This window comes from Nelumbo nucifera, chromosome 2, assembly GCF_055504915.1.
Source record: "Nelumbo nucifera cultivar China Antique chromosome 2, China Antique-T2T, whole genome shotgun sequence".
Taxonomy (NCBI): domain Eukaryota; kingdom Viridiplantae; phylum Streptophyta; class Magnoliopsida; order Proteales; family Nelumbonaceae; genus Nelumbo; species Nelumbo nucifera.
The window spans coordinates 27,625,110-27,650,695 of NC_142650.1; the positions used below are offsets into that span (position 1 = coordinate 27,625,110).

General features: G+C 34.2%; 1 protein-coding gene across 3 annotated transcripts; it reads left to right on the top strand.

Annotated features, from left to right (window-relative positions):
* Positions 1-5,802: 5,802 nt before the first annotated feature.
* On the top strand, positions 5,803-24,646 carry BRIZ1 (zinc finger (ubiquitin-hydrolase) domain-containing protein). Of its 3 annotated transcripts, XM_010243245.3 has the most exons (13): positions 6,022-6,342; positions 6,427-6,497; positions 12,388-12,705; positions 12,807-12,915; positions 13,005-13,119; positions 13,217-13,314; positions 15,951-16,057; positions 16,223-16,466; positions 16,893-16,946; positions 17,500-17,643; positions 17,783-17,847; positions 24,144-24,198; positions 24,290-24,646. In XM_010243245.3, the coding sequence occupies exons 3-13, from the start codon at positions 12,401-12,403 to the stop codon at positions 24,470-24,472; spliced, it is 1,479 nt and encodes a 492-aa protein (XP_010241547.1). In that variant the 5' UTR covers positions 6,022-6,342; positions 6,427-6,497; positions 12,388-12,400; the 3' UTR covers positions 24,473-24,646. The 3 variants fall into 3 exon arrangements, with proteins under 3 accessions (XP_010241548.1, XP_010241547.1, XP_088754206.1); XM_010243246.3 differs by lacking the exon at positions 6,427-6,497 and having other exon boundaries at positions 5,803-6,342; XM_088898080.1 differs by lacking the exon at positions 6,022-6,342 and having other exon boundaries at positions 6,409-6,497.
* Positions 24,647-25,586: the final 940 nt, after the last annotated feature.

Here is a 25,586-nt window from a genome sequence, read left to right on the forward strand (position 1 = left end):
TATAATCAATTGAGAATGGGGAGCGAAATACTTTGAGAGACCGGTAGAGTAAGTGATACAGTGAGGAGTACTGTAGAAGAACAAGTAGCTAGGTTTCTCCATATACTTGCACATAATGTCAAGAACCGTACAAAATGAGTTTTCATTTTGGCCGACCAGGTGAGACAGTAAGTCAACAATTCAATGGAGTCTTAGATGCAATCTTAAGTTGAGAGGATAGATAATCACTACTTCCTCTTGAATACTTTTTATTTATGCTTATAATTCATGGTGAAACAATAATACCTAAAGTGGTGAAACTGGTAACTGGCAGGACTGTGTAGGAGTAATTGACGGTTCACATCTCCCTGTAAAAGTCCCAAATACAGAGGTTGCTAGGTTTAGAGGTCGTAAGTCATACCCTAGCCAAAACATCTTGCCCGGATGGGAAGGTGCGGTATCAGATTCTAAGGTGTTAAGTTCTGCCCTCACAAGAGAGCATAGACTTCATGTGCCATAAGGTACAATATAAAAAATCACAACTAAGGCAAATCTAAATTTTGCTAGTTTACCACTATATTAATTTCATGTTTTTTGTAGTTAGGTAAATACTACCTAGCTGATGCGGGTTTCCCACTAAAACGGGCTTCCTCACACCATATAGGAACACTCGATATCATTTGAAAGAATAGGGGACACACGCACAGAAAATGTAAAGGAACTATTCAATCTTCATCATTCTTCTACGAGAAATGTAATTGAAAGGATTTTTGGAGTGCTCAAGAAATGTTTTCCCATCCTTGTCTCTGAACAACATTATCCTTTTAAGACACAAGTTGAAATTGTGAGTGTATGTTGTATCTTGCACGATCATGTCATGGGTGTCGAACCACGTGATTACATCATGAGGCAATTTGAACGAGAGGACCACACATTAGAAAGCGAAAGAGTAGATGATGATGATGAGTGTGATGATGAACAAGAAGCACCACAAATCTCTATGCCTTCTCAACGTGCAAGTAGAAATGCAGAGTCTAGAGATGGAGCTCTTCTACGTGAAACCATTGCAAATATGATGTGGAATGACTACCACTTGGCTCGGCCAGGCAATAGACATGGATGAATTAATTGTTCTTCGTATATGTGTTTAGAAGTGTTTTTTGTATATTGGTAGGGGTGAACATTCAGTTTATTCGGTTAAAAACTGAGTTGAATAAATCGAAATTTTAAAAACCGAATTAAAAAAAAATAAAAACCAAAACTGAAATAACCAAAACCAAAATTTTCGGTTAAAACCGAATTTTAATAATATATACTCTATTATATATATTATATATTATATATTACATATAATAATAAAAAGTTTGGTTAATTCGGTTAACCAAAATTCTAATTCCAAAAACCGAAAACTGAAATAATCAAACTGATTTAACCAAAAACCAAAAAAACCGAAACCTAATTTTTGGTTCGGTTATTCGGTTTTAACCGAATAATGCTCACCCCTAGGTATTGGTGAACTTTTCTTTCCTCTGAACTCTAAATGTTGAGAATATTGTTCTGAATTTTGAATTTTGAATTCTGAAAAATGTCAAATATCCAATTTAACCCCATATAAGATAATTTTTATTTATCTATATAATTCAATAATGAAACAATATTAAAAATTATTATAATATATATTACATAATATTAATTATTAATAATTATTAATAACAATTAATTAATAATAAATTAATGACTAATTCATTAATTATTAATCACTAAGTAATAATTAATAATTAATAATTAATTGTTTTTATGATGAATTAATACTTATTATTAATAATTAATATTTATTACTAACAATTAATTAACTATTATTATTGATAATTGATTAATTAATAATAATTAATTATGAATTATTATTATTATTAATTAATTAGTGAAATATTATTACTAATTAACAATTAATTAGTAATTAATACTTTATATTAATAATTAATAATTCATAATCAATTAATAATTAATTCAATAAATATTAATCACTAATTATTAATTAATCAATAATTATTTATTTTATGAATAAATAATACATATTTTTAATTAATCAATTATTAATTTTTGTTTTATTAGTGACTCTCATTCCATAGTTTTTGTTTTACTAGTAAGTGTGCACGTGCTTTGCACGTGGCAGTTTTAGATGATGGTAATGATAGTTGTAATATATCCAAAAATTTCTATAAATTTTATATATTTTATTTTTTGTTTTTATATTTTATATTTTTTATTATTAATTAGATAGAGATTGCAAAATCTAAATCTGGTTACATAAATACATTATACAAATATGTGATAATCAGATCGAGTTGTAAAGTTTCAAGTATCTTTGACGAGCCAACTACTTGGCTATTTTTTTTTGTAGAGTTTTCTCCTTTTTAGTGTATCTTTTTTCTTTTGTTCATTTATAAAAAATTGTAAGATTTAAATAGAGGAAATTGAATGATGTGAAAAAGTAGTAGTTCAATTTACAATTTAAATCTTACAATTGAATAGGGACTAAATTAAAAAATGAGCATTTTTCATATTTTTAATAGTAGTATAAATATAGAATTATAGATGTGTTCAATTTTTTCTACTTTTTTTTTGTATTTTTGTGTGTAAAATAATTCTAATATATCACACTTACTTTTTATCTAATATGATATATATGTGATATTATACATGTGCCTAAATGATTTTTTTTTTTTGCAAAATTTATGTATTTTTTCCTTTTTGTATTTTTATATTTTATTATTTATTTATGATATTAAAAGTTAACACATTTAACACAAAAGTTGAACTATTTATTATTAATTTTTATATTTCATTTTTGGTTAGCTCTAAATTATGTATTTCATTTTCATTATCAATAAAAATAATTATTGTTTATTACACTTGTTTTTTTAATTTAATTAATAAAAATATCATAAGTGTGTCTAATTTTATCTATATTTTTGTAATTTTCTATATTTACTTTTATTTTAAAATTTTATTACCAAACTATGACTTCATAGGTTGATCAATTTGATTCGGATGGTTGAATTGCTTAGCTACCACTTGGATAAAAAATGGTTTTAATTTTTAGTCAGTTTTAAAATATATGGTATTATATTGTTACAAATATTGACATAGATCTAATCAGTAACATTTATTAGTGTAAAATAGCTTCAAACTATATGATTTAATACCTTAAGTATTTAACTTAATGAGAGGGGATTAAATGAGGTGGAAAGTAATAATTGAAGTTACACTTGCAACCCTTACAATTATAGATGAATTAAATACACAGATATATGCATTTTAATAGACATTAAAGCTAACGTTAAGTCTAATAAAATGACTTTTATATCCTTTCTCAAACAAATAAGTAGATGGTGATTTTAGTCCAAAAAAGTTTCATATTGCATCCACACTTTTATATATAGTATAGATTATTACTAATTTCATGATTTTAGATTTTCAACAAAAGATCTATTATAATTCATAGATGATTCTAATCATTTGAATCATTCAATAAAAACAACAAAAAAGCAAATAGCAATGGAAAATATAATTAGTATTTCGTCATAAAAGTTTTTAGTTTAGCCTATTAGTCAACAATTAAGAGAATTTGAGACATGTTATGATATTTTATCGTGAGAGAGATGGGTGCAAATGGATCGGATCATGATCCAATCCGATCCTATTTGGTCAACTTCATATCACCCTTGTTTCGATCTTCGGATTAGATAATATGATCCGATCAGAAATCGGATTGGATTTGGATCACCCCCTATCTAATCCCGATATATATTATATATTTCTAAATATAAATATATATAATACATATATATGTTATTTATTTATTTTGTAAATATATTTTTATACATTTGTTATATTATTTATTTTTTATAAAAAAACATGTATATATATGATGCAAATAATTAAAAAATACTTGTATTTTTGGCTTTTACTTTATTTAAATTAGTATATTTTATTTTTCTTTTAATAATTTATTAATTTTTAAAGAAAATAAGTCGAATCAGATCAAATCCGAAGATCCAACTTACCGTTAGGATTTGAATTCAAATTGAATCCTATCAGGTCTAATCGGATTGGATTCAACATGAATAGTGTCGTATCAAATTCAAATATACCCTGATTCAAATCCGATATGTTCTGTTTGCATCCTAAATGAGAGAGAGGCCAGGTTGGGCCTAACCCCACCTTTAATTAAATTTCGGGTTGGGTTAGGGTTAGGCTATGATTGACCTTAACCTATGTCAGCCCAACTCGCATCCACTGTGCTTTTATCACTATGTGAGAGATATTGTGACTTCCAATTCTACAAACAAGCCTTCAATTTATCAATAACCAACCTCTATCCAACTTGTTTTCATCTTGATGGATCTAAAATAATAACCCAAATATTTCCCACCCCCCTTCATCATTCTCACACCAAGATACCTACAAGTATTAAAAGTACAAATGAAAATGTGATTTTTTATTGACTAAAATGCCCATATTTGTGTATTTTGTCAATATCTAATTATGAGGGTTGTAAACTTAATTTAAGTTATTACTTTTTCACCTCATTTAATCCCCTATCATTAAGTCATATTTTTAAGGTATTAACTCTCATTCTCTTATTAAATCACATATTTAAGTTATTTTTTACTAATAAATGCTATTAATTAGATCTATGTCCAAAACTTTTAGCAATATAATCCTATATCTTAAAATATACTCAAAATCAAAACCATTCTTTATCCAAGTGGTGACTAAGCAATTCAACCATTTGAATCAAATTAAAGTAGTGGCCATACAATGATGGCCATATAGGGGAAGATGCTTTATCTACCAAAAAGATCTTCAAGTCACTTCTCCAAATTAAAGCATACCCCGAAAAAGAGTAAAAACCAATGGTCATGCAATGATAAATTAACTGACAAAAATTGGGTGAAAAACCTCTCATCACCATTCCATACGGTCTTACGCCTTAGAAAGATCGATTTTCAAAACAAATGCACCATATCGTCCTCTTTTTTTTGTAAATGGTTTCCAAAATTTCAGATGCAATAATCCAATTGTCAAGAATTTGTCGGCCTGGAGTAAATGTTGTTTGCATTGGTGAAATCAACCGAGGAAGTAAATTCTTTTATCTTGAAGTGAAAATTTTTGTTACTATTTTATAAGTAACATTAGTGAGTACTCTTAGGGATGTCAATTTCATAGGATTTTTTGGGTATCCAACCCGTTTTGGCCCTAATAGGATCCGTTTATCAAAATCCTATAGGGTTTGGGACGGATTTAAGTTTTGACTTTAGGGTATCCGATACCCAATACCTGGGATGCATAAATATGAACCTATTATATTATATATCATGCACACATTTATAAATTTTAAATACTGAGATAATTATCCTATTATTAATATTATATTTGTATAAATTTCTTGGGATTAAAACCATCATTTGATGTAAATTTGGATTTGATAAATTATTTATTTCATTTAATTATAAAATTCTAATTTTAAATATTTTTTTAATTTTTAATTGAAATTATTAATCATATATATAGATTGATTGATTTGATGAATACAAAAGTTAATAAAATCTATTTTATTTCATTAAATAACAAAAGAAATTTTGTGCATTAATTGATTTGGGTTCAAGTCACACTAAAAGCATAGCTTTTTAGTAGAAAACATTTGGTCAAGCAATTTAACGGGTGGAATGGATTTAAAACGGGATGAATTTGAAAAATTGAAAAGAAAAATTAAAAGGATTTGGAACGGGTTTAAAATCAGGGATAGGGAAATGGGTTGGGCAATTTGGAGGGATACCCTACTCATTGCCATTCCTAAAGTCCAATAGGTCTGAAATCCTTCACAAACTCAGCACCGTGTTTTTTTAGTCTGAGAACTATGTTAGTCCCATTAATGGAATTAATATCCTGAGGGTCTTTGGTCGAGGTACCATCCGGCCCAGGGGCTTTGGTCGATCGGTCCTACTACAAATAGAGCCGCCTCTTCTTCAGTTGTAAGAACAGCACAGGAAATTATTATTGTATAGGGTAACATCACAAGGAGCAAATTCTTGATCAGGAATGCCTGCACACTGGATCTGAAGAGGCAAAAAGATCAAGAAAATAATCTCGAATAGCAGTTTTAATCGTCAAGGGATCAGAAGACCAAATGCCATCTGAATCTTTGAGCCAATAAATACTATTTTTACGGTTCCTGTTGAAAAAACTTACTATTTCTGTCACCGACATGCAACCAGTTACACCGTGCTCTGTCACCAACAGCCTTAAGGAGTCCGAGCGTCAGCGTTTAAGTCTGCGTTGAAGTCTGTGTTTAAGCTGGTGAGAGAACAACGAACCTTTTCATTTCTCCATCCGATTTACTGATCAGATATTGATATAGTGTTATTTTGTTCTTTTATTTAGTTTTTCTCTTGTTAAAAGATCCTGACCATCATCGTATTTAGATCCCCTTCAATGTATCTCTGAAAGTGAAAGTAAGATTTCTCCTGTACCTGATTTTCATTTTCAAATACTGCTGCAAGATTTCTCCTGTACCTGATTTCTTTCAAACACTAATTGCATACCCTATTGACATATTACTGGCTCATGTCTCCTAGACCCATCATCTGTTCACACTGGTTGAAATCTTCTTCATATCATCAATTCGTCCTCAAGTTGATGAGTGATATGGAGAGGAATTGTAGTCTAACCTTGTCGTGCATCGAATTGATCTTGTATATCACCTGAGATGGAGCAGGGAATGGGCTGCCCCCCCCCCCCCCAACCCAGAAATACCCCCCCCCCCTCAAATAAATAAATAAAAAATTCCCCTTTCACTATGGATGTGATTAAGTTGCCTTGAGGGACATAATGAGTAACAAGATATCCAACTCCCACATTTTTTTCTTGTACAAAATGATAGTCTAACTCTGTATTTTGTCCTGCAGTTTTTTTTTTTTTGCAAATTCTATGCCAATACCATGCAAAATTCTTGGAAGTGGAGTTACTTCTAGTTAATACAATGCCATTTACACAGAGTTATAGAAGAATGGTACATTTAGGGGATAGAGTAAAATGAACAACATCATGTAAATTACAAAAGAAGTCTAACTAGTTTACATATAACAAATGAGTAGAAAATCTGTGAAACCAAGATTTGGAGTTTTTATATATGTTTGGCATTTGCAAACATAATGCAATATTTTGCATCTTGAAAGCCTGGTGTTTTTTCTTACCACATGTACACTAGCTCCTTGAGAAACCTATGAAGATGTGCATCTTTTTTATGTCTAAATTGTTAGATTTCCCATTTGAGAGTGAAAGCAATTGTCAGAACTAGTTATATCATTTGTGCATAAAGCAGGGTTGAAAGTTTTTTAGCAGTCGACATCTTGCACTTGGTTAAACCAATTAGCAAAAATACATGCTTTAAGGTCCTCTAATGACTCATACTTTCAATCAATGTTTTAAAACGCGGAGGTGTGACCCGAGGCGTTCCACTACCTAGAGGCGTGAGGCGTAGTTCAGAACGCAAGAGGCGTAAGCCTCCCGAACACAAGGAGGCGTAAGCCTCCTTAAGAGGACGGGGGTTAGGAGGAGGATGAAGAGAAAGGGGGGATCTCATTTTTTCTTTATTTTTAATAAAAATATTTTATATTAAGAAGAATAAAGTTGCATAACATTAGTTGAAAGGGGGGGTCTTGTCGAAGCGGAGCAAGACCCCCTAACTCAAAAAAAAACAAATTGGGCTGCATCGAGAAGGGGGCGGGGAGGTCTGGGGGGGCTTCGCCCCCAGCCGAAGGGGCAGGGGGCAAACCACTTTCTTTCCCTTATCTTTTGTTCCCTTCTCTTTCCTTTCCTTTTCTTTCCTTTTCTCTTTTTTTTTTTCTTCTCTTTCTTTTTCTTTCCCTTCCCTTTCTTTTCCTTTCCTTTCCTTGCCTTTTTTTTTCTTTTTTCTTTTTTTTTTTGTCTTTTGATATCATATGTGCATGAGGCGTACGCCTCTAGCATGCCTCATGAAAAAAGCGCAAGAGGCGTACGCCTCTTGCACCTGAGGTGTACGCCTCAGAGGTGTCAGCGCCTCTGGCATACGCCTCAGGGCGTTTTGGGAGTGCCTCGCCTGGGAGGCGCGCCTCCAGGCGTATGCCTCCCACGCCTTTTAAAACACTGCTTTCAATTTCATTTTGGCATACATACACTACCAACAGTATTCATGCCAGAAAGTACAAGGAACCATGTCTAAGTAGATTAATCATTTAAAATCTCTAACTTTTCTTTCATTGCTGCTAGAAAATTTGGATGTTTAAGAGCTGATCTAACTGTTTTAGATTCAACAAAAAAGGTTGGCTATTGGAACTAGGAATTCTGTTTTCAAATGGTGGTATCCACTGCCACCTTTTTTGGTGGATTGAACAAGTCTGCAACAGAAAAGATACCTCCTGCCATTCTATTACAATGTTGTAGTTATTCTGTTTTCTTATACAACATTTATGATATGGTTACATATGTTTTTTCCTTTTCTTTATTTTATGCATTCCATTCCCTGATTCCCATTTTCTTTAGTTGATACAACATTTTCCCGGCCCATTGATAACCATATGATATGGACTAGTGTTGGCTTTAGAGCAGTAATTGGTAAGTGTAAGAGGCTTTGATGTAGGGTAATCCAAAAGAGGAAGTTCAACTATACTAAAATTTCCTAGATTGATGGTACTATCACCCAAAACAGAAAGCAGAAAATAGAGAAGGAAAAATGTGGTAGAGAATAAGGTGGTTAGGTGAAAAGATTACTATCCAATCCTGATCTTCAGATTGGAATCTCACAAATTAAAGTGAGAGTTGATAGTGACTTGGCATCATAGAAGATGGGTCTCACTCAAAGAGCAATAAATATTGCAAAGAGAAAAATGATTCTTCGTTTAAAATTGAAATGGAGGAGGATATGCCTTTCAGAGATCTGATTGGGATCCTCTTATTGGAAAGACTTTACAAAACAACTAATGCAGATACATAACATATAAAACATCTAGGGAATTTGGCTTCATGCTAACCTTTATCTGTCATTTCTTATTAAAGACATGAAATCTTGTAAGGAGTTGATGGTGGAATGTTCCCAAGTTGGAACTCTGTGGGTTCTCTTGTTTTATTCCAGTTGGATTATGATTAGAGAAGTGGGCAGAAAAAAGAAGAAAAGCAAAACAATAGGGTTTGTGTGGAACATGCTTTCTTCTTTGTTTCACTGGTTCTATTGGCTTATGTGGGCTACTTTGAGAAATGTGTGGTTGTTGGTTATTAAGACCATGTTCCGTGACTGCCATTGAAGATTAAAGGTGTTTGTTTTGCTAGATTATGATTTGTTCTATTTATATTCTGTTCAGAATCATCATGATAAGGTGTTTGTTTTGACTTGGCTAGCTAGTAATTCTGGGCCATCTGCTGTATACCATTTATGTACTGCTATTTCCTTGTTGCTAGTTGATCATAATCCATATTTCCTGGTTGCTATTGTCAAATTTTGGCACTTAGAGAATTTTACTAGGCTTAGCCAGTCGAGAATAAACCGAATCTCACCCCTACCAATACCAATATACCTCTTAATATAATTATTGCACTTTCAGAAGTCAAACGTCAGAGCAAACGAACAGACCCTAACCCTAACCCAATCATCAACTTGATTTTTAAGGTTAGTGTTGGATTTGGTCTAACCCGACCCAAGTTGCAGCCCTAATAAAACAATTTTATTTGAATGTGTGGCGGCATCCATATTTAACTACTTACTGTCCACTCAATTATTATCGAAAGGATTTGGGCTAACCCGGCCCAAGTTGCAGCCCTAGTAAAACAATTTTATTTGAAAGTGTGGCGGCATCCATATTGAACTATTTACTGTCTACTCAATTACTCTCCAAAGGTTATTTATAATAACATCATTGCCCTCAAGGGTAGGCTTAAAAAACAAAGGAAAAAAGAAAAAAGAAAAAAGAAAAAAGCCCTTAAGGGTGATCATGGGCCAGCCCTAGGCAGGGCTTAGCACCTATGAAGCTATGATAAAAGTTATAGCCTGGGTCCATACCTGGTCCAACTTGGACATAGCATAGGGGTGATCATTTCAGCTTGGCCTGTACAAGCCCAGCCCTGAAAATCCATGCTTGAGCTTAGGTTTTTGTTCAGGCCCAACCCAGACCTGCATAAATATGTATGTTTTATAATAATGTATACATATGTATTATATTATATATTTTATACAAAAAGATTATAATACCACATTTATAATATGTATGCAAACTTATGCCATTTAATATAAAATATTATATGTATGCAATATTTTATATATAAAAAGACAGGCTCAAAACCAGGATGGGCTCAACCCTGTCCCAGACTTAGAACCAAGCTTAAACTATACCCTTATCATAGCCTCATAGGGAGGGGGGGGGGGGCGATGGGCTACACAACCAAACCCCTAGTCCTTGGACCCTCCAACTTGGATGAAGGCTGCAGCCACGGTACCCTATCACTAAACCAGAGTGGACCTCATTACACCAAGCAATGGTCCCCAACTGCAAGCTTCCTAGCCTTTTAAAAAATAAGATTCAATTTTGCCCTGGTCTTTTCGTGCTCAGGCTGGGTGTTTCCCAAAAGTGGTTAACCATACTTTAACCGAGTCCAAATTTGCGCCCCACAACGTCCCACAGCACATCTCCACCGTGTATTGAAAATATTTTTTGATGATAGCACCAGAATCGATGATGTCATCATCGGGAGATGTTTCCAATACAAGGCGGGATGTACTGTGGGATATTGTGGGGCGCAGATGTGAACTCACTTTAACCCGCCCATAGTGTCAATAAGCTGGCAAGGGTTTTATAAAAGAATAAGTAGACTGCACTCCACCTTAGAAATATGAAATTACAGCCCCCTCTTAATCTACTAATAGCCCCCCCCATAAACCGCATCCTGCCCGTAAATTTGGCATCGATCTATGGTCAGAATTCACCCCACATGTACGGTAGAACTAAGATTTCTGGGGGTGGACTGAACAGTAAAAATCCTTTTCATAAACTGGTCCCTATGCCTATGATTTAACAATAGACATAAAAAGGATTGCGAAATAGGATTCATGTATCATGTAGGTGCCACTTGCCAGGAGAAAGTCTTAGATAATGATTCCATTGGACCCCAATTCTTTGAGGAGTTGCTTTGAGCTTTTGACCCAAAAGCCAAAATTAAATCATACTTGAGTCATCTAAAAATCTAAAATCAACTGAATGAGATGATTTCATTGCTCTTCTTCATTACATTTGAGAGCACACTTACCATATAAATTAAGTATGGGTGTTAATGGACTGGTTTTGGGTTAGACCCTTCCAAATCAAAATCAATTTGATGGATTGGACAGACCAATAAAACATTGAATTGAACAAATCCATACTTAATGGTCCAAGGTATTGATTGGACCTGGTCCATCCATAATGAATTTATATTGGATTGGGTCAAATTGGATCAATATTTGGTCCATTGATAGAAGATAAGAATATAGGTGTCAATGATCTGGATTTGGGTTAGAACCATTATAAATTAAAACCAATTTGAACATATTGGATGGTTCAAACATCGAATTAGACTGGTCCAAAATGGTTCAAAGTATTCATTGGATTGGACCTGGTCTATCTATAATGGATTCATATTGGACTGGATTGGATTGGACTAAATCTGGTTCAATTGATACCCCTAAAATTAAGGCCCTCCTTTTTTCGGGAAACCATTTACCTAGATAAATGCACTTATCTATGTAAATTTTCACTTATTATCCGGGTAAGTTTATTTATCAGCGTTCTTTTGTTTCTCAAATAATGTTAAACAATGGCCATTTTACCTATAAACAATCATTATTAGAAGGATAATATTGTTCCATCTTGTGTTAGTAAATTTTCTATGAAATCCACTAATGATGAAAAATGAACGGGATTAATTGACTAATTCAATAACCAACTTACCCACCCTTTTTTACCAAAAGACAAATGGGGCATAAAGTGCTAGAAGGCGAGACTCCCCCATCACTTTTTAGGTGATTCTCTACCATAATACCCCCTCTCTCTCTGTTTACTATACTTTAAACCAAAATATCATTATTATTGACTTGATCAAGAGGCCAAGGACAAAGCTTAGAACTTAATTTAAGTAAGGGTGATCATGGGCTGGGCTTATCACCTATGGAAATGGGCCAAATGGCTATGATCCAGGCCCTGCCCGGACCCCCGTCATGACTCATGAATTCTATATAAGCTTGGGAATTCGGATGAATTTATCATTTCATTTCTTTGTGAAAGATAGTAGTAGTCAAAATCTTGGACCCCGATAGACTGATACCATTTCCGACGATTACAGTCCACCGGTCGTTATGTTCAGCCTCCAAATTCATTCTGTGGATACCAACCACCCGCTCACTGAATTCGCCGGCGAACAAAGCGGTGCTCCCATCGACTCTGCCTCCGCAAACCCAAACCCTAACATTCAAGAACGCCGAGGCATCATCCACCTTTTTCGCAGTGTTTCCCGCCATTCGACTTCCGTCCCACCAAACCTTGACATTCAAAGCACCACTGAGCTTTTCGTTGTTGCGGTTCCAAATCACTTGTCTTCTGATGATTTTATCCGCTTTTGCGGTTCTTACATCGATAGCGTCGTGGAGATGCTTCTCATCAGGTAGAGGTGTACAATCTTTTCTCTTGGCTGTTCAGCATCAACATTGAATTGAAGGCGTTCAGCAACTCGACCTTCTCTTTTAATATTGATTTATTTGTCAGAAATGATGGGATTGAGGACCGGTACAGCGTCTTGATTAAGCTTGTTGATCAGAAGAGTGCTGACAACTTCTACAGCAATCTCAACGGACGACGCTTCTCATCTATGGAGGTCAGTGTTCTTGCTTTCTTTTTACGAATTGGTAGCATTTAGTTATTGAGTTTATCCCTTGAGGCTTTATGTTGTTTGTTGAGTTGCAGGCTGAGGTATGCCATATCCTCTTTACGATTTCTGTGGAATATACGGAATTAGCAGAGATTGCTGGAATGCCGCCGGTGGGATTTACGGAGTTACCTACTTGCCCTGTCTGCCTCGGTGAGTTTCTTGCGTTCTCTACTGATCCATTTTTGTTTTGTGAGAATGGAAGTATGGAACCTCTTTCTTGATTAACATGCACTTCTCAAATTTTCAGAAAGATTGGACCAAGATACCAGTGGGATTCTAACGACACTTTGCGATCATTCTTTCCAATGTGCATGCATTTCGAGATGGACTCACTCATCTTGTCCAGTAAGTAGAGTTTATCTTGTTCTTGTTTTTTAATCTTTTCAATTTCTTGTACTTGTTTGTGATTTCTTATGTTTGTGGCCGCAGAAATCCAATTGTGTAAAGGAATCTAGTAATGATACTAAAAAAAATAAAGGAATCTAGTAATGTTTTAGGATCTTGCGATAATTTCAAGCATAATTGTTCACAACGCATTCAATAATTTACATCCACGTGTGATGTAGCCTAATTTTTCTTTTTCTTCTTCTTTTTTTTTATTTTTTTTATTTTGCATATCATTAATTGTTGGTTTTGTTATATAATTTAACAGTGCATCTTTCTGTTGAACTTCCTATCCTCCATCACCCAAAAAAGTAATAAATATTAAAATAAAAGTGTAATGATAATAAGTAAATGATTATCTGATTTTAAGATATTTTTATTTTTGGAATACAACATGGAGATCTGAACAGTCTAAAGACTCTAGATAGAGTTTGTAAGTACACTTCAAAATCCAGTAATCCTACAACCTGAAAGGGAGATTTAACTGATCTAGATAAAGAATTTATTGTGATCATACCATTTCTTGGTTACCTTCTTGTTAGTAGTTCATAGATATTGTTTTTTTAAGCTGTTCATAGAAATTTTTATGCTAAGAATTTGGAAACTTACCACTGATAAAAGCTTTCTTTTATTTTCATTTAAAAATTTTTGTTCTCTGATCTGTTTTATCCCTAATGAAATGGTAACTGTCAAAAATAGGGATTAACATGTACTAGATGGTGTTTGATTCCATTTTTGTTTATCTGAAAAACGGTGCCAACTCAGTGCCCCATGGGCATTTTCCCCAATGGAGTTTGAAGTGTTGTTTAGTTAAACCGTTTATCAAATAAATGTCTTTTTTGGGTTGTGTGAAAGATATCTGTTGGGGGAAACACCTTTTTGATGTTCCCCCTACGCTTAGGCATTTTTTCACTATTCACCTTATGTGGTGCCTAATGGTCTCTAATGGAGCCTAGCTGTCAGAAAATGGTAAAAAAGAGTTTTTCAACACCTTTTCTCATTTTCAAGGAAGGTGTTGTACAAAACATTTATTTAATAAATGACAATGGAACTAAACAACTCCCTGGTTTTTTCTTTTGCTTTGCTCATTGTAAAATCCCTATTCGATTCTAGGTTAAAGAAGAGAAGAAGAAGAAGGAGGAGAAGAAGGGTTTGGCCAGATTAGGAAAAAAATCAGTCCACCTCCAGCCGACCACTTGTATTTATCTCTAATAACATAGTTACAAGAAAGACCATATTGTCCCTCATAAGTGATGGGACACATAACTTAAACTTAAATAAAATAGACCTTTCACTCTCAAATAGATAAACCCAAATGACCAAAATACCCCTGATTTGTGTGTTCTAACACTCCCCCTCAAGCTGGAGAGTATATGTCATATAGTCCCAGCTTGTCACAAATATAATCTACTCTGCCCCGAGACAATCCCTTTGTAAAGAGATCTGCCCACTGATTTACTGAGCTCACATGAGATGTGGTTATCACTCCACTTATCACTTTCTTTCTCACAAAGTGACAATCGACCTCAATATGCTTGGTTCTCTCATGGAAGACTGGGTTGGAAGAGATGTGAACAGCAGCTTGGTTATCACAGTATAGTCTCTTTCACTTTCAACTATTCAGAAGCATCCACACACCATTCAACACAGTACAACCACCACCACACCACTGCTGTCGTGAACTTCAGCAGTCGAAAAACCCTACTTTCAGCATACATATGAGGTAAAAACAGAGGAGAACAAGGCTGATATGCATACTAGTCACTTCAAACCTCCACAAAAAAAATATTTTGAACCAAAACACAGCATTTACAGTCCACTATTTGGGCAGAAAAAATATAACTGTTCATACCTGTCCACAAACAGCCCTCTTCGTATCACAGAATAGAGGGCATCTAGTACACAACCTCAACGACCACCACCACAGTAACTGGAGGCATACTCACCTCCAAAACCACAAAACGACTACTCCTTTTTGGCCTCTTGTCGAGCTTCCACTCAGGCTAGAAAATCGAAGAAAGCTGAAATGGTTGGTGGCGAACCCAGGAAGAAGACAAATAGTGAGGAAAGAAGAAAAAAAGGGAAAAGAGAACTAGATTTTATTGCTCTGATACCATGTAAAATCCCTATTCGATTCTAGGTTAAAGTAGAGAAGAAGAAGAGAAGAAGAAGGAGGAGAAGAAGGGTTCGACCAGATTAGGAAAAAAAATCAGTCCACCTCTAGCCGGCCCACTTGTATTTATCTCCAATAACATAGTTACAAGAAAGACCATATTGTCCCTCATAAGTGATGGGACACATAACTTAAACTTAAATAAAATAGACCTTTCACTCTCAAATAGATAAACCCAAAGGACCAAAATACCCCTGATTTGTGTATTCTAACACTCAGAAACAATTTGATGCTGTGATGTCCATCTTGAGAATGCAAGGATGCATCTTGTAGTGTACTATAATAGCTATAGGATTGTTTTTGGCACTCTATCAGGTCTTTATGGGAAGTATCCAAACCTAATTTGTGTTGTAATGATTGTATTTCTCCTAGCCACATTAGCAGTAGTTTGGCAGCAATGATTTATTAATCATGCTTCTTTTAGGTTTGTCGATTTTGTCAGCAGCAGGCTGAGAAACCAACTTGCTCTATTTGTGGAACATCAGGGAACCTCTGGATTTGTGTGATCTGTGGTTTTGTAGGATGTGGAAGGTAGATTATACTTTGCAGTTCTCTTACTTCTTTAGGATCATCCATGTGGCTCTAAACTGATATAACATATGTTTTTCTATTGGTTACGTGGTTAATTATTTTTCTGTGAATATTTTTCCTATTGCCAATTTCTATCTGATAACTGAAATTGCATTGCTGATTTAGGTATAAAGAAGGTCATGCTATCAGGCATTGGAAAGATACACAGCATTGTTATTCTCTTGATTTGGAAACACAGCGTGTTTGGGATTATGTAGGCGATAGTTATGTTCACCGACTAAATCAGTCAAAAACTGATAGCAAGTTGGTAGAATTGAATGCACGCTGTAGAGGAGCAATGGATGGTGATTGTGGGACTTATGAATGCAGTGAGGATCCTGGAATTAGTGAAGATAGTAAAGTTGAAGCAGTAATAATCTATTCCATCAATTAATCCTTTTTCTAATTGTAGATGTTGACTCGTTATTTCTCTTAAAATATCATTACTAATTTAGTATTGTAGATCCCACTTGTTTGGATTCAAAACCTTTACATGATCGATGTTGCAGAGTTTATTTGATTTGACTTCATTGGGTTTGACTTGGATGAATGGACATTGGATGTCTAAAGTGTGGTTTGGAGGGTCCTCCTGGGATCATATTATAATGCATCATTTGCATTCTGAGGTGTCTATTTTTTTTTCCTATTTTGTTTCAACATTCTGAGATGTCTGAGATAGGTATATGAATAACCTTGGAATAGTTTGATGTTTTGACCTTGTTGCTCAATGGACGTGCATGATTATTAATTCATGGCTATGCTTGTATTTGCTATTGATTTATGCACTTGATAACAGATCTTTGATGAATACAATCGTTTGCTTGCAACCCAGCTTGAGAATCAAAGACAAGTAAGTACAATTGCATGTTAGATCCTTTTAATCTATTTGTGTGTTTCCCTATTGAATTTAGTTGGTCATGCCAAAACTCTTATATATACAAGAGATACTGTAGAGTTATGGAATTCTGGTTACAATTATTGCATTTACAGTAAGAAGTGAAGTTTAAAATGCCATTGGGTCCAGTGCTCCATTGGACATTATTACCCTGATGATCTACTAGGCTAGTAAACAACTGCAGTAGATTATCCTGAGTATTGATTGCATCAAGTTAGAATTATTCAGTTTTCTCAATTTTGGCTGAAGTTCTTAGTTCTTAACCAAACCCCAACCATCATCACCAAGAAAAAAAGGCTTCAGCAACACATGAATGGGGCCTGATTGTTCATTTGTCCCTCTTACCATCCTGTGCACTCTGCCAGGTGCACTTGGATGATACTCATACCACTTAACAGTCATTGTGGTACACTCTGGTATCTTGGGTTTCTTTCTTTGTGATAGTGATAACTTAAGCATGAGGCACCTTGGAAGAGTTGACATATTGCCATGTTGTTTAACTTTCCAGTATTACGAAACTTTACTTGTGGAGGCTAAGGGAAAAAAGGAGAAGGCCATTTCTGAAGCAGTGGAAAAGGCTATAACTTTGAATTTGCAGGATATTCAGTTTAAACTTGACAAATGTGTCGAAGAAAAGAAAGCTGTTAGTGAAGTAATCTCTCTGCCTCCCTTCTTTCCTCCCTATATTTGTTCTTTTCAGTTGGATGATATACTTTTTCCTGTACCTATAGATCTCCATTGCATTTCAAATGCCCTCACTTGATCTTTCCTCTTATCTGTTTCCATGTTAGATGCATGAGAATCTTCTTAAGAATCAAGAACTCTTACGACAACAAGTTGAGGAAACTGAAGACAGGTATAGTTTTTTTCTTTCCTTTTTCATTTTCTTTTGTTTTCTCCTTTAACCTCTGGATTCTATGCATGGTACAATTAATGTTCTTTTCATTGGGAAAACAATTGAAAACATGAGAAACAATTCTGCCTATATGAGCCTTTTTTGTGAACACATAGAAGGTTCATGGCCATGTAATTACCCAAAAATAATCTTGTGAGCTGCATCCAGGGGCTATTGCTTGATGCAATGATAAAATCTTGGGCGAAAGTCTTTGAATGTTAGCTTGAGTCTAAAGGTGACAACATGCCAAAAAACAGAGCCAAAGGTTAGGACTTTACCCGGTGCGTTTTCCCATGACATTTGATTGTTGGGACCAGCCATTGGTAATGGCCTTATAGGATAAGATGCATCTCTTCTAAAATGCGAAAATTCAAGAATTACTAAACTCTTAGGTTATTGCAATTTATTAATATAATAAAAGTGAATTTAATTGTATTGGACTACAAAGTATTAACATCAGGTTCACAAAAGTAACCAATAATTATCTCGAGCCACTCATTTTTCAAGTCCATGGTCAACCAAGAAAACATCTTCATCTGTTACATGGGTTCCATTTCCACATATGGAGGACATGCATCATCATTTTGGAAAGAAAACTCTGTAATTGTCTATCCTCCAAAAGAAAAGAAGGAAATATAATAAAACAAAGCAGAACAAAGGTCACATTATTTTGGAGTAATTGCTGAACAGGGCAGTAGTTTGCTAGAACTTGAGCTTAGTAGAAGGATTTCCATGGGTTAGGCTTTGTTTGGTCAAGCAGGGCCAGATAACAAATGTCAAATACAAATTTTCTGGAACTAGAGTGGGTTGCTGGTGTTATTTATGAGCTCAGTCAGTGGCAATTAGTTTTGGTTTAGGTAGTTCCGGGTAACAAATGCCAAACACAAACTTAGAGAACCCTTGGGTTGCTGATGTTGCTTGTAAACTTCACCCAATTGGTGGTGGTTGGGTTTACTTGATATATAGTGTTGAACTTACTATGTTACTAGCGGGGACCCGTGCGATGCACGGGATTTATTAAGGAAAAGTGAAATAATGGAAATTGATAATTTAATAATTTTATTAGTATCTTTATTTTAGTAATTTGTTACAAAAAATAATTTAGTAATTTATATTAATTATATTAATAATGTTTAACAAAATAATAAATTACTTAATAAATAATTATTTTTTCATATTATCCGTTAGTATTCTATTTTATTTATTTTACTTCATTAATAATTAAATTAATCTAAGCCCAAGCTCAAGGTTTAAGACTTTAGGTTAGGCTTTGGTTGATCCTCAACCTGACCCAATCCCTTAAGTTGCACCCCCAAGAGCAATGTGAAATTTGTAATTAGATTGAATCAAATCTAAGCACAGCCCATGCATGCACTATTTTTGGGTTTTTAACTATTTTTATATAAAAATTATTAATATTGAACCCGAAGGAGCTATGGGGGTTGAGCTACCCCCATTATGTAGCATAATGAACCAAAAGCATAAAAGATCTCAAGCCAGGTTTTGATAGTGTATAACAATTTTATTGGCTGCGTAGCTTAGCCCTGCCATACCCTAAGCATAATAATATTTGTATGGGCTTGGGATAGGGCCAAACTTGCCTATGTTAATATAAAACTATGGCAACGGGGTGGGGACCATACTCCTCATCCTCGATCCCAACTTTGAAACAAATCCTCGTCCTTGACCCCGATCCCTACCAAGGATAAAATATGACCCTCCATCCCCGATTCCTAGCGGAGACGGGTTCTTTGTTGGGAACCTGAATCCCCGGAATTTTTAAATTAAAATTATTTTCATAAAATATATTTACTCAAAATAAGGGATTTTTTTTTAAAATATAAAAATGTTTTAAATATATTTTGATATAAAAAAATATCATAAATAATACTATATATAATCAGAGTTAGGGCAAGGCGAGGAATTCACTTTCCCATCTTCGTCTCTATCCTCGGTTGGGTATCACTATCAATTGTTGTCCTTGCCAAGGCAATCTCCATCCCTGACCCGATGTTGAGTACCCAAAAGGATGGGGGACATTGCCATCCCTATTAATATTCAAATCTTATTAATTGGTTAATTGTTAGAAAACTATAATTTGAAACCTAACCCGAAGTCTTAAACCTTGAGCTCAGGCTTAGATTAATTTAATTATGGCTATAACTTAACTTTATATATTTGTTTATATTTAAGTATTTTAAATATTTAAGTAACATTTACAAAAGATTAAAACATTTAATCACTAATAAAATAGAACAATAATTTATTAATAAAGTAAAAAATTGAAACATTTAATCATCGGCAATAAATTATTACTTTTATTTAAAAATTATTAATATAATTAATAGAAATTACTAAATTATTAAAGCATAGCATTAATAAAATAAAGATTAATTATTTTAAACAACATAGCATTCCTTATAATAGTTATCAGTTTCCATTATCAATGACAAATTCCGTGCATCACAAGGGTCCTTGCTAGTAAAACGTAAACTAACAAATTTCTTATTTTTGTTAATGTTCATTAAGTTTGATTTTTAAGTGAAATTGAAACGCTTTTATTTAGAATTTTAAAGAAACCAAATAGATAAATGGTAGTGAGAAAGGATAGCCATATCCAAACCTGATCCAACCCAAAGATCCGGTTAGATCTCACATATGGTGATTCAAATTTGAATACATTAAGGAAAGTTGGATATCCAAATTGGATCCAATCTTTAATAGGTTGAGGTTAAACAGTAAAACATAAAATAACAAATTTCTTAATTAGTATTTATTAAGTTTGATTTTAAGTGAAATTGAAACATTTTTAATTAACATTTGAAGTAAACCAAATTTCTTAACTTTTATTAACTATTATAATGTTTGAAAAACAGGATTGGAATCGGAATTAGAATCGGAATTAGGCCCCGTTTGCTTTTCGGAAAGTTACTTACTCGGGTAAATGCAGTTACCTAGGTAAGTTTTTCCTGGGAAACACTTACCCGAGTAAGTGCATTTACCCATGTTCTTTTATTTCTCATGTAAATAAGGCAATGACCATTTTAGCCATAAAAATCCATTATTGAAAAGGGCATTTTTGTCCCATTCAAGTGTTGGCAACTTTCCCCCTAGGTGGGAAAGTTATTTACCCACCTAGGAGATGGGTGTCACCTACCCGGGTAAGTGATACCCAAGAAAATAAACTTTCCCTGGTTCCCACATAAATCTGAAAAAAGAACATGGGATTCTTGGTCAATGGGAACCAAAATCCCATTGACCAACTTTTCCCCCTCTAAAAATCCGAAAAAGGAAAACCCCCTTAGAATCACCTATTCCTAACGCCTATTTGGTTTAGTTGGGAACCGGAATTGGATTTTATTAATACTTTATTATATTATTATGTTTTATTTTCTTATTAGTTTATTAATATTCCGTTAATTTATACTATTATTACTTTAATTATATTATATCAATATTAACATTATTACTTAAATATTATTATATTATTAATAATATTATTACTTTACATTGTATAAATAAAACATTTATACATTATTGTATTTATTTATTAATATTTTATTATAGTACTATTATTTTATTACTATTTTACTAATATTTCTTTAATAGTTTATTAATATTTTATTAACACTTTTGTCATGAATCTCTTTAAAACTCTTGAATGGGAATTCCATTCTCTAGGGGGGCCTAAAATACCCAAATGTTCCAATTACGATATTTCTCTCTCTCTCACACACACATTGATACACTGTTAATTCTCTCTCTAATATAATATTTCTCTCTCTCTCTTTAATAATATACTGTATTAATGATAATGATTACTTTTTATATTTTTAAAACAAAAGAAAATAGAAAAAATGCAAAAAAATGAAGAAAATAGATAAATAGCTTCTCTCAAAGGAGAGACATGTTGACATAGGCCGTCTAATTATATATATTAGCATTTATAAAAAAAACTGTAGCGTGTTATTAGTTGGGCCGGGCCATTATGGGGAATACAGTCTTAGGATTTTTATACGGGTTGTACTCTTTTTTGTAAAGTCAGATTTTATTTAGTGTTAATTGTTAATTGGGTTTCAATGGAACAGTGAACAGTTAATGAAGTAATATGAATCATTTATAAAAAATTTAATATATATAAATATATATATATATATATACTTTTATTTTTTTATTTTGCTTTAGAGCAATGCTTTAAAAAATAACTCGGAATCGGAACCGTTCTGGCCATCAGTTTCTGGATTGATGGTTTGACTGTCCGGTCTGAATGGATGACCCTTTTTGACAAAATAAATTAAAACATAAAATAATAATTAAAATTTAAAAACGGTCAGAAACCGTTGAATGGGTCAATGGTTTGACTGCCTGTGTCAATGGGTTGTTGATCGATTCAACGGTTTTTTATTAAAGATCGGGTTTGGGGTAAAACGGAATCAGTTGCCTGGATGGTTTCTGGTCCGATCGTCCGGATCAACAGCAGTTCGAAAACCATGTTTAGAGGGAAGAATAGATTTGATCTAAATCTGGAAATTTGAATTTTTATTTTTGTCAGTTTCCTTGGAATGAGTGTCAATTGATTTCTCTTCCCTAACGAAAGGTCTTGCTTGATATCCCCCAAAGTCTAGGATGTTTTTGACTGCTATGTTCAAGGTGGAAAGAAAGAATAGAGTTGGGAGGGAGGGAAAACCAAGAATAAAGTTGAAACTTGACACTGTCAAACATTTTTGGTACCCCGTTATCTGCTTTGGGATCCAGCATTGGGATCTGCTGGTATCTATTATCAGGATCCAGAAGGAATGTACCTTCAAGCATGTAAATACGGGCCATTTATTGTGTTCACCCTCCAGTCTGTACTGAAGGTGGTGTGTTCCTGGTGGGTATACAACAAAGGATCCTGCTAGCAGGCAATCAGCAGAACTGGAGTGATAGAAACACATGTACCATGATTCAAAATTTCCGAGGTCACAGTTTTCTGACTTATTTGTCAAGCAGCATCCACAGTTGCCATGATACATCCCAAATATCCACACTCCACTGTTGATGGATGATATCGTATGTAGTCAACTATAGCGATCCAACTTAGGGGTGATATCACTACCACACCTATCTAAGTGGCCAACCAACTTAAGGGTGCTCGTTAAAATGATTGGTTTTGCTTTTCAAAGCAAAAAAACAACTTTCACATCAGAAAAAACAATATATTTTTGCTGATGTGGCAGTTGTGTATTTTTTTTGTTTTAAAAAACAAAATCATATATGCTGGCCCCCCCTAATAACCAAGTGGTGGTTCGGTTGGCATGTTAGGTAGGGGTGGCAATTTTCCCCATCCCCGACGGGTACCCGGGCTCCTTGATCTAATAGGGTCGGATATGGGGAGTATTTTAGCAGGGTCAGGGTCGGGGATGGGGCATCCCTAAATCCCTGATTGGGTTCGGGGACAGGGATGGGGAATGCAATCCCTCCCCCAGCCCCAATCTTTTATATATATATATATATATATATATATATATATATATATATTATAATATTATAATATTATATATTATTCATTTATTTGTAAGAGATAAAAACTTAAAAGACAAAAACTATTCATTTTAAAAAAGTAAAAACTCTAGCTCTTCATTCTTCCTTCATTTATTGTTGTCGATTGGCGTTGCCATTGCCCGTCAGACATCGGACGTTTATCATCGCCGATTATAACTCAACAGAGGACAGAAAGACTCAAAGAAGAAAGAACTGAAAACTAAAACCTAGTTCTTCAATCTTTCTTTGTCTATCGTTGTTGCCCGTTGGACGTCTATCGTCACCGACCGCAACTCGCAACGATCCTCCCCTCTCTCTCTCTCTCAGTCTCAGACTCTCAGTCCTCTTTCTCTCAACTTTCTCTCTATCTTTCCCTCAGTCTTGGGGATTTGGGTCTTCGACGGGGAATTAATCCATCGGGGTCAGGGATGGAGGAGAATTCCTTTACCTGACGGGTCGGGGACAGAGATGGGGGATGATTTGGGGGTCGGGGTCGGGGATGGGGAATGTAATTCCTGCCCCGAACCCATCCCATTGCCATTCCTAATGTTAAGTGGCAGAGACGTAGACTCGAATCCTGCTATTATCACCTACATTGAAAAGTTAGTGTATTGCGTTAAGTACCAAAAAAAACACCCCCTAATAAGAGGATGGGTGCGGTTGGACTGTTGCCCATATGCAGTTTAATTTGATTTACTATTATCTGGCTGACTATTTATTTATTTCTGTTTCAGGGAAAGGTCAACAATGTTGTCGATGGCTGTGAAGATGAAAGATTTGGAAGAACAGGTTTTTGCAATCAGTTATGAATTTGGTTGTGTTTAAGCTAGTTAAAGCTGTGATTTACTTATTATTAGCTCCACATATGGGTTAAATACAGATCAGAGATCTCAGTGTCTACATTGAAGCACAGAAAACCGTTGCTAACTTGCCAGATTCAGATGATATCAAAGGTGGAACTCTATTGCCTGTACGACAGCAATCATCACCATCACCATCAACATCAAGCACAAGCAATACCAAGAAGAATAAGAATTCAAGGACAAACAGAAGGCGGAAGTGAGGTTTTCAATGAGTAGTGTCACATTATTTTTTCTTTTTGTAAATAATATACAGCTCCATGCAATCAAGATTTTTGTTTGGCTGCGTCAGTCTCCAAGAAGATAAAGTGAAAGGAATATAGTCTTGTAAACTTGAATATTTTTCACGCAATACAATGTATGTTGAGAACTTGAAATTTACCTTGCCCATCAAAAAACCTGTATGTTCAGACTCTGAAGAAAATTTTTAATAACTGGTGATTCGTAGGCAAAAACTTGATGAAACTCAGAATCTGTTGAAAGTTAGAATCATAACCCAGTATGTTCAGATACGAATATGGGAAAGACGGATTCTAAGATATGTGACGGAATGATTAAGGATGTGCATGATCGATCAAGACGATCGATCATAAATACTAAAATTCTAAGGACCATTAAATCTGAATACTAATGTTTTAGGAAAAAAAAATTGAAAGGTATGATTTTAATTTTCTATGCCAACAAATACCAAAAAAAAAATTATTTTCTATGCCAATTAAAGAGAAACCGGATCTGTGCCCAATAATAAACGCTTCCAACGAGCCACTGCATTCACACACTGCGGGAACATGAGCCTTTTATCTCTCCAAGTAAAACTCTGCCATAGCATCTAGCTATAGATTGAGAATATCTCTTGTACCTACATGTTAAATCTATAGGGAGATGTCATGGAATGTTCAATTAGATTTTATTTCATTTATAAAGTTTTTGCTTGCAAGTAGTCCTATTGCCAGAAACATCTCCATCTCCTGATTCAATGCTTTTTGCCGTGATTTTTTGCATCTTAAAAGTTATGCTCCCTAAGTACTAAGGTTGCATTTGGTATCTTAAGGACTCATCTCTTATTTACTGTTAAAAATTCAGTGTTTATAAGAGCATTTTAACTGTAAAAAGGAGGTAAGTCTTTAAAATAAGAAATGCCAAATGCAGTTTAAATCTAACACATCTCATTTTGTGTCACTTGATTAACAAAATAAGTGAAAAATATTTTTTTTTTTGTATTCTTTATTACGGATGAAACTTAACCTTTCAGAATCACGTTGTCTAGAACCCACATGGATTTCTACCAAAAAAGAAAAAAAAGAATCCAAATGGATA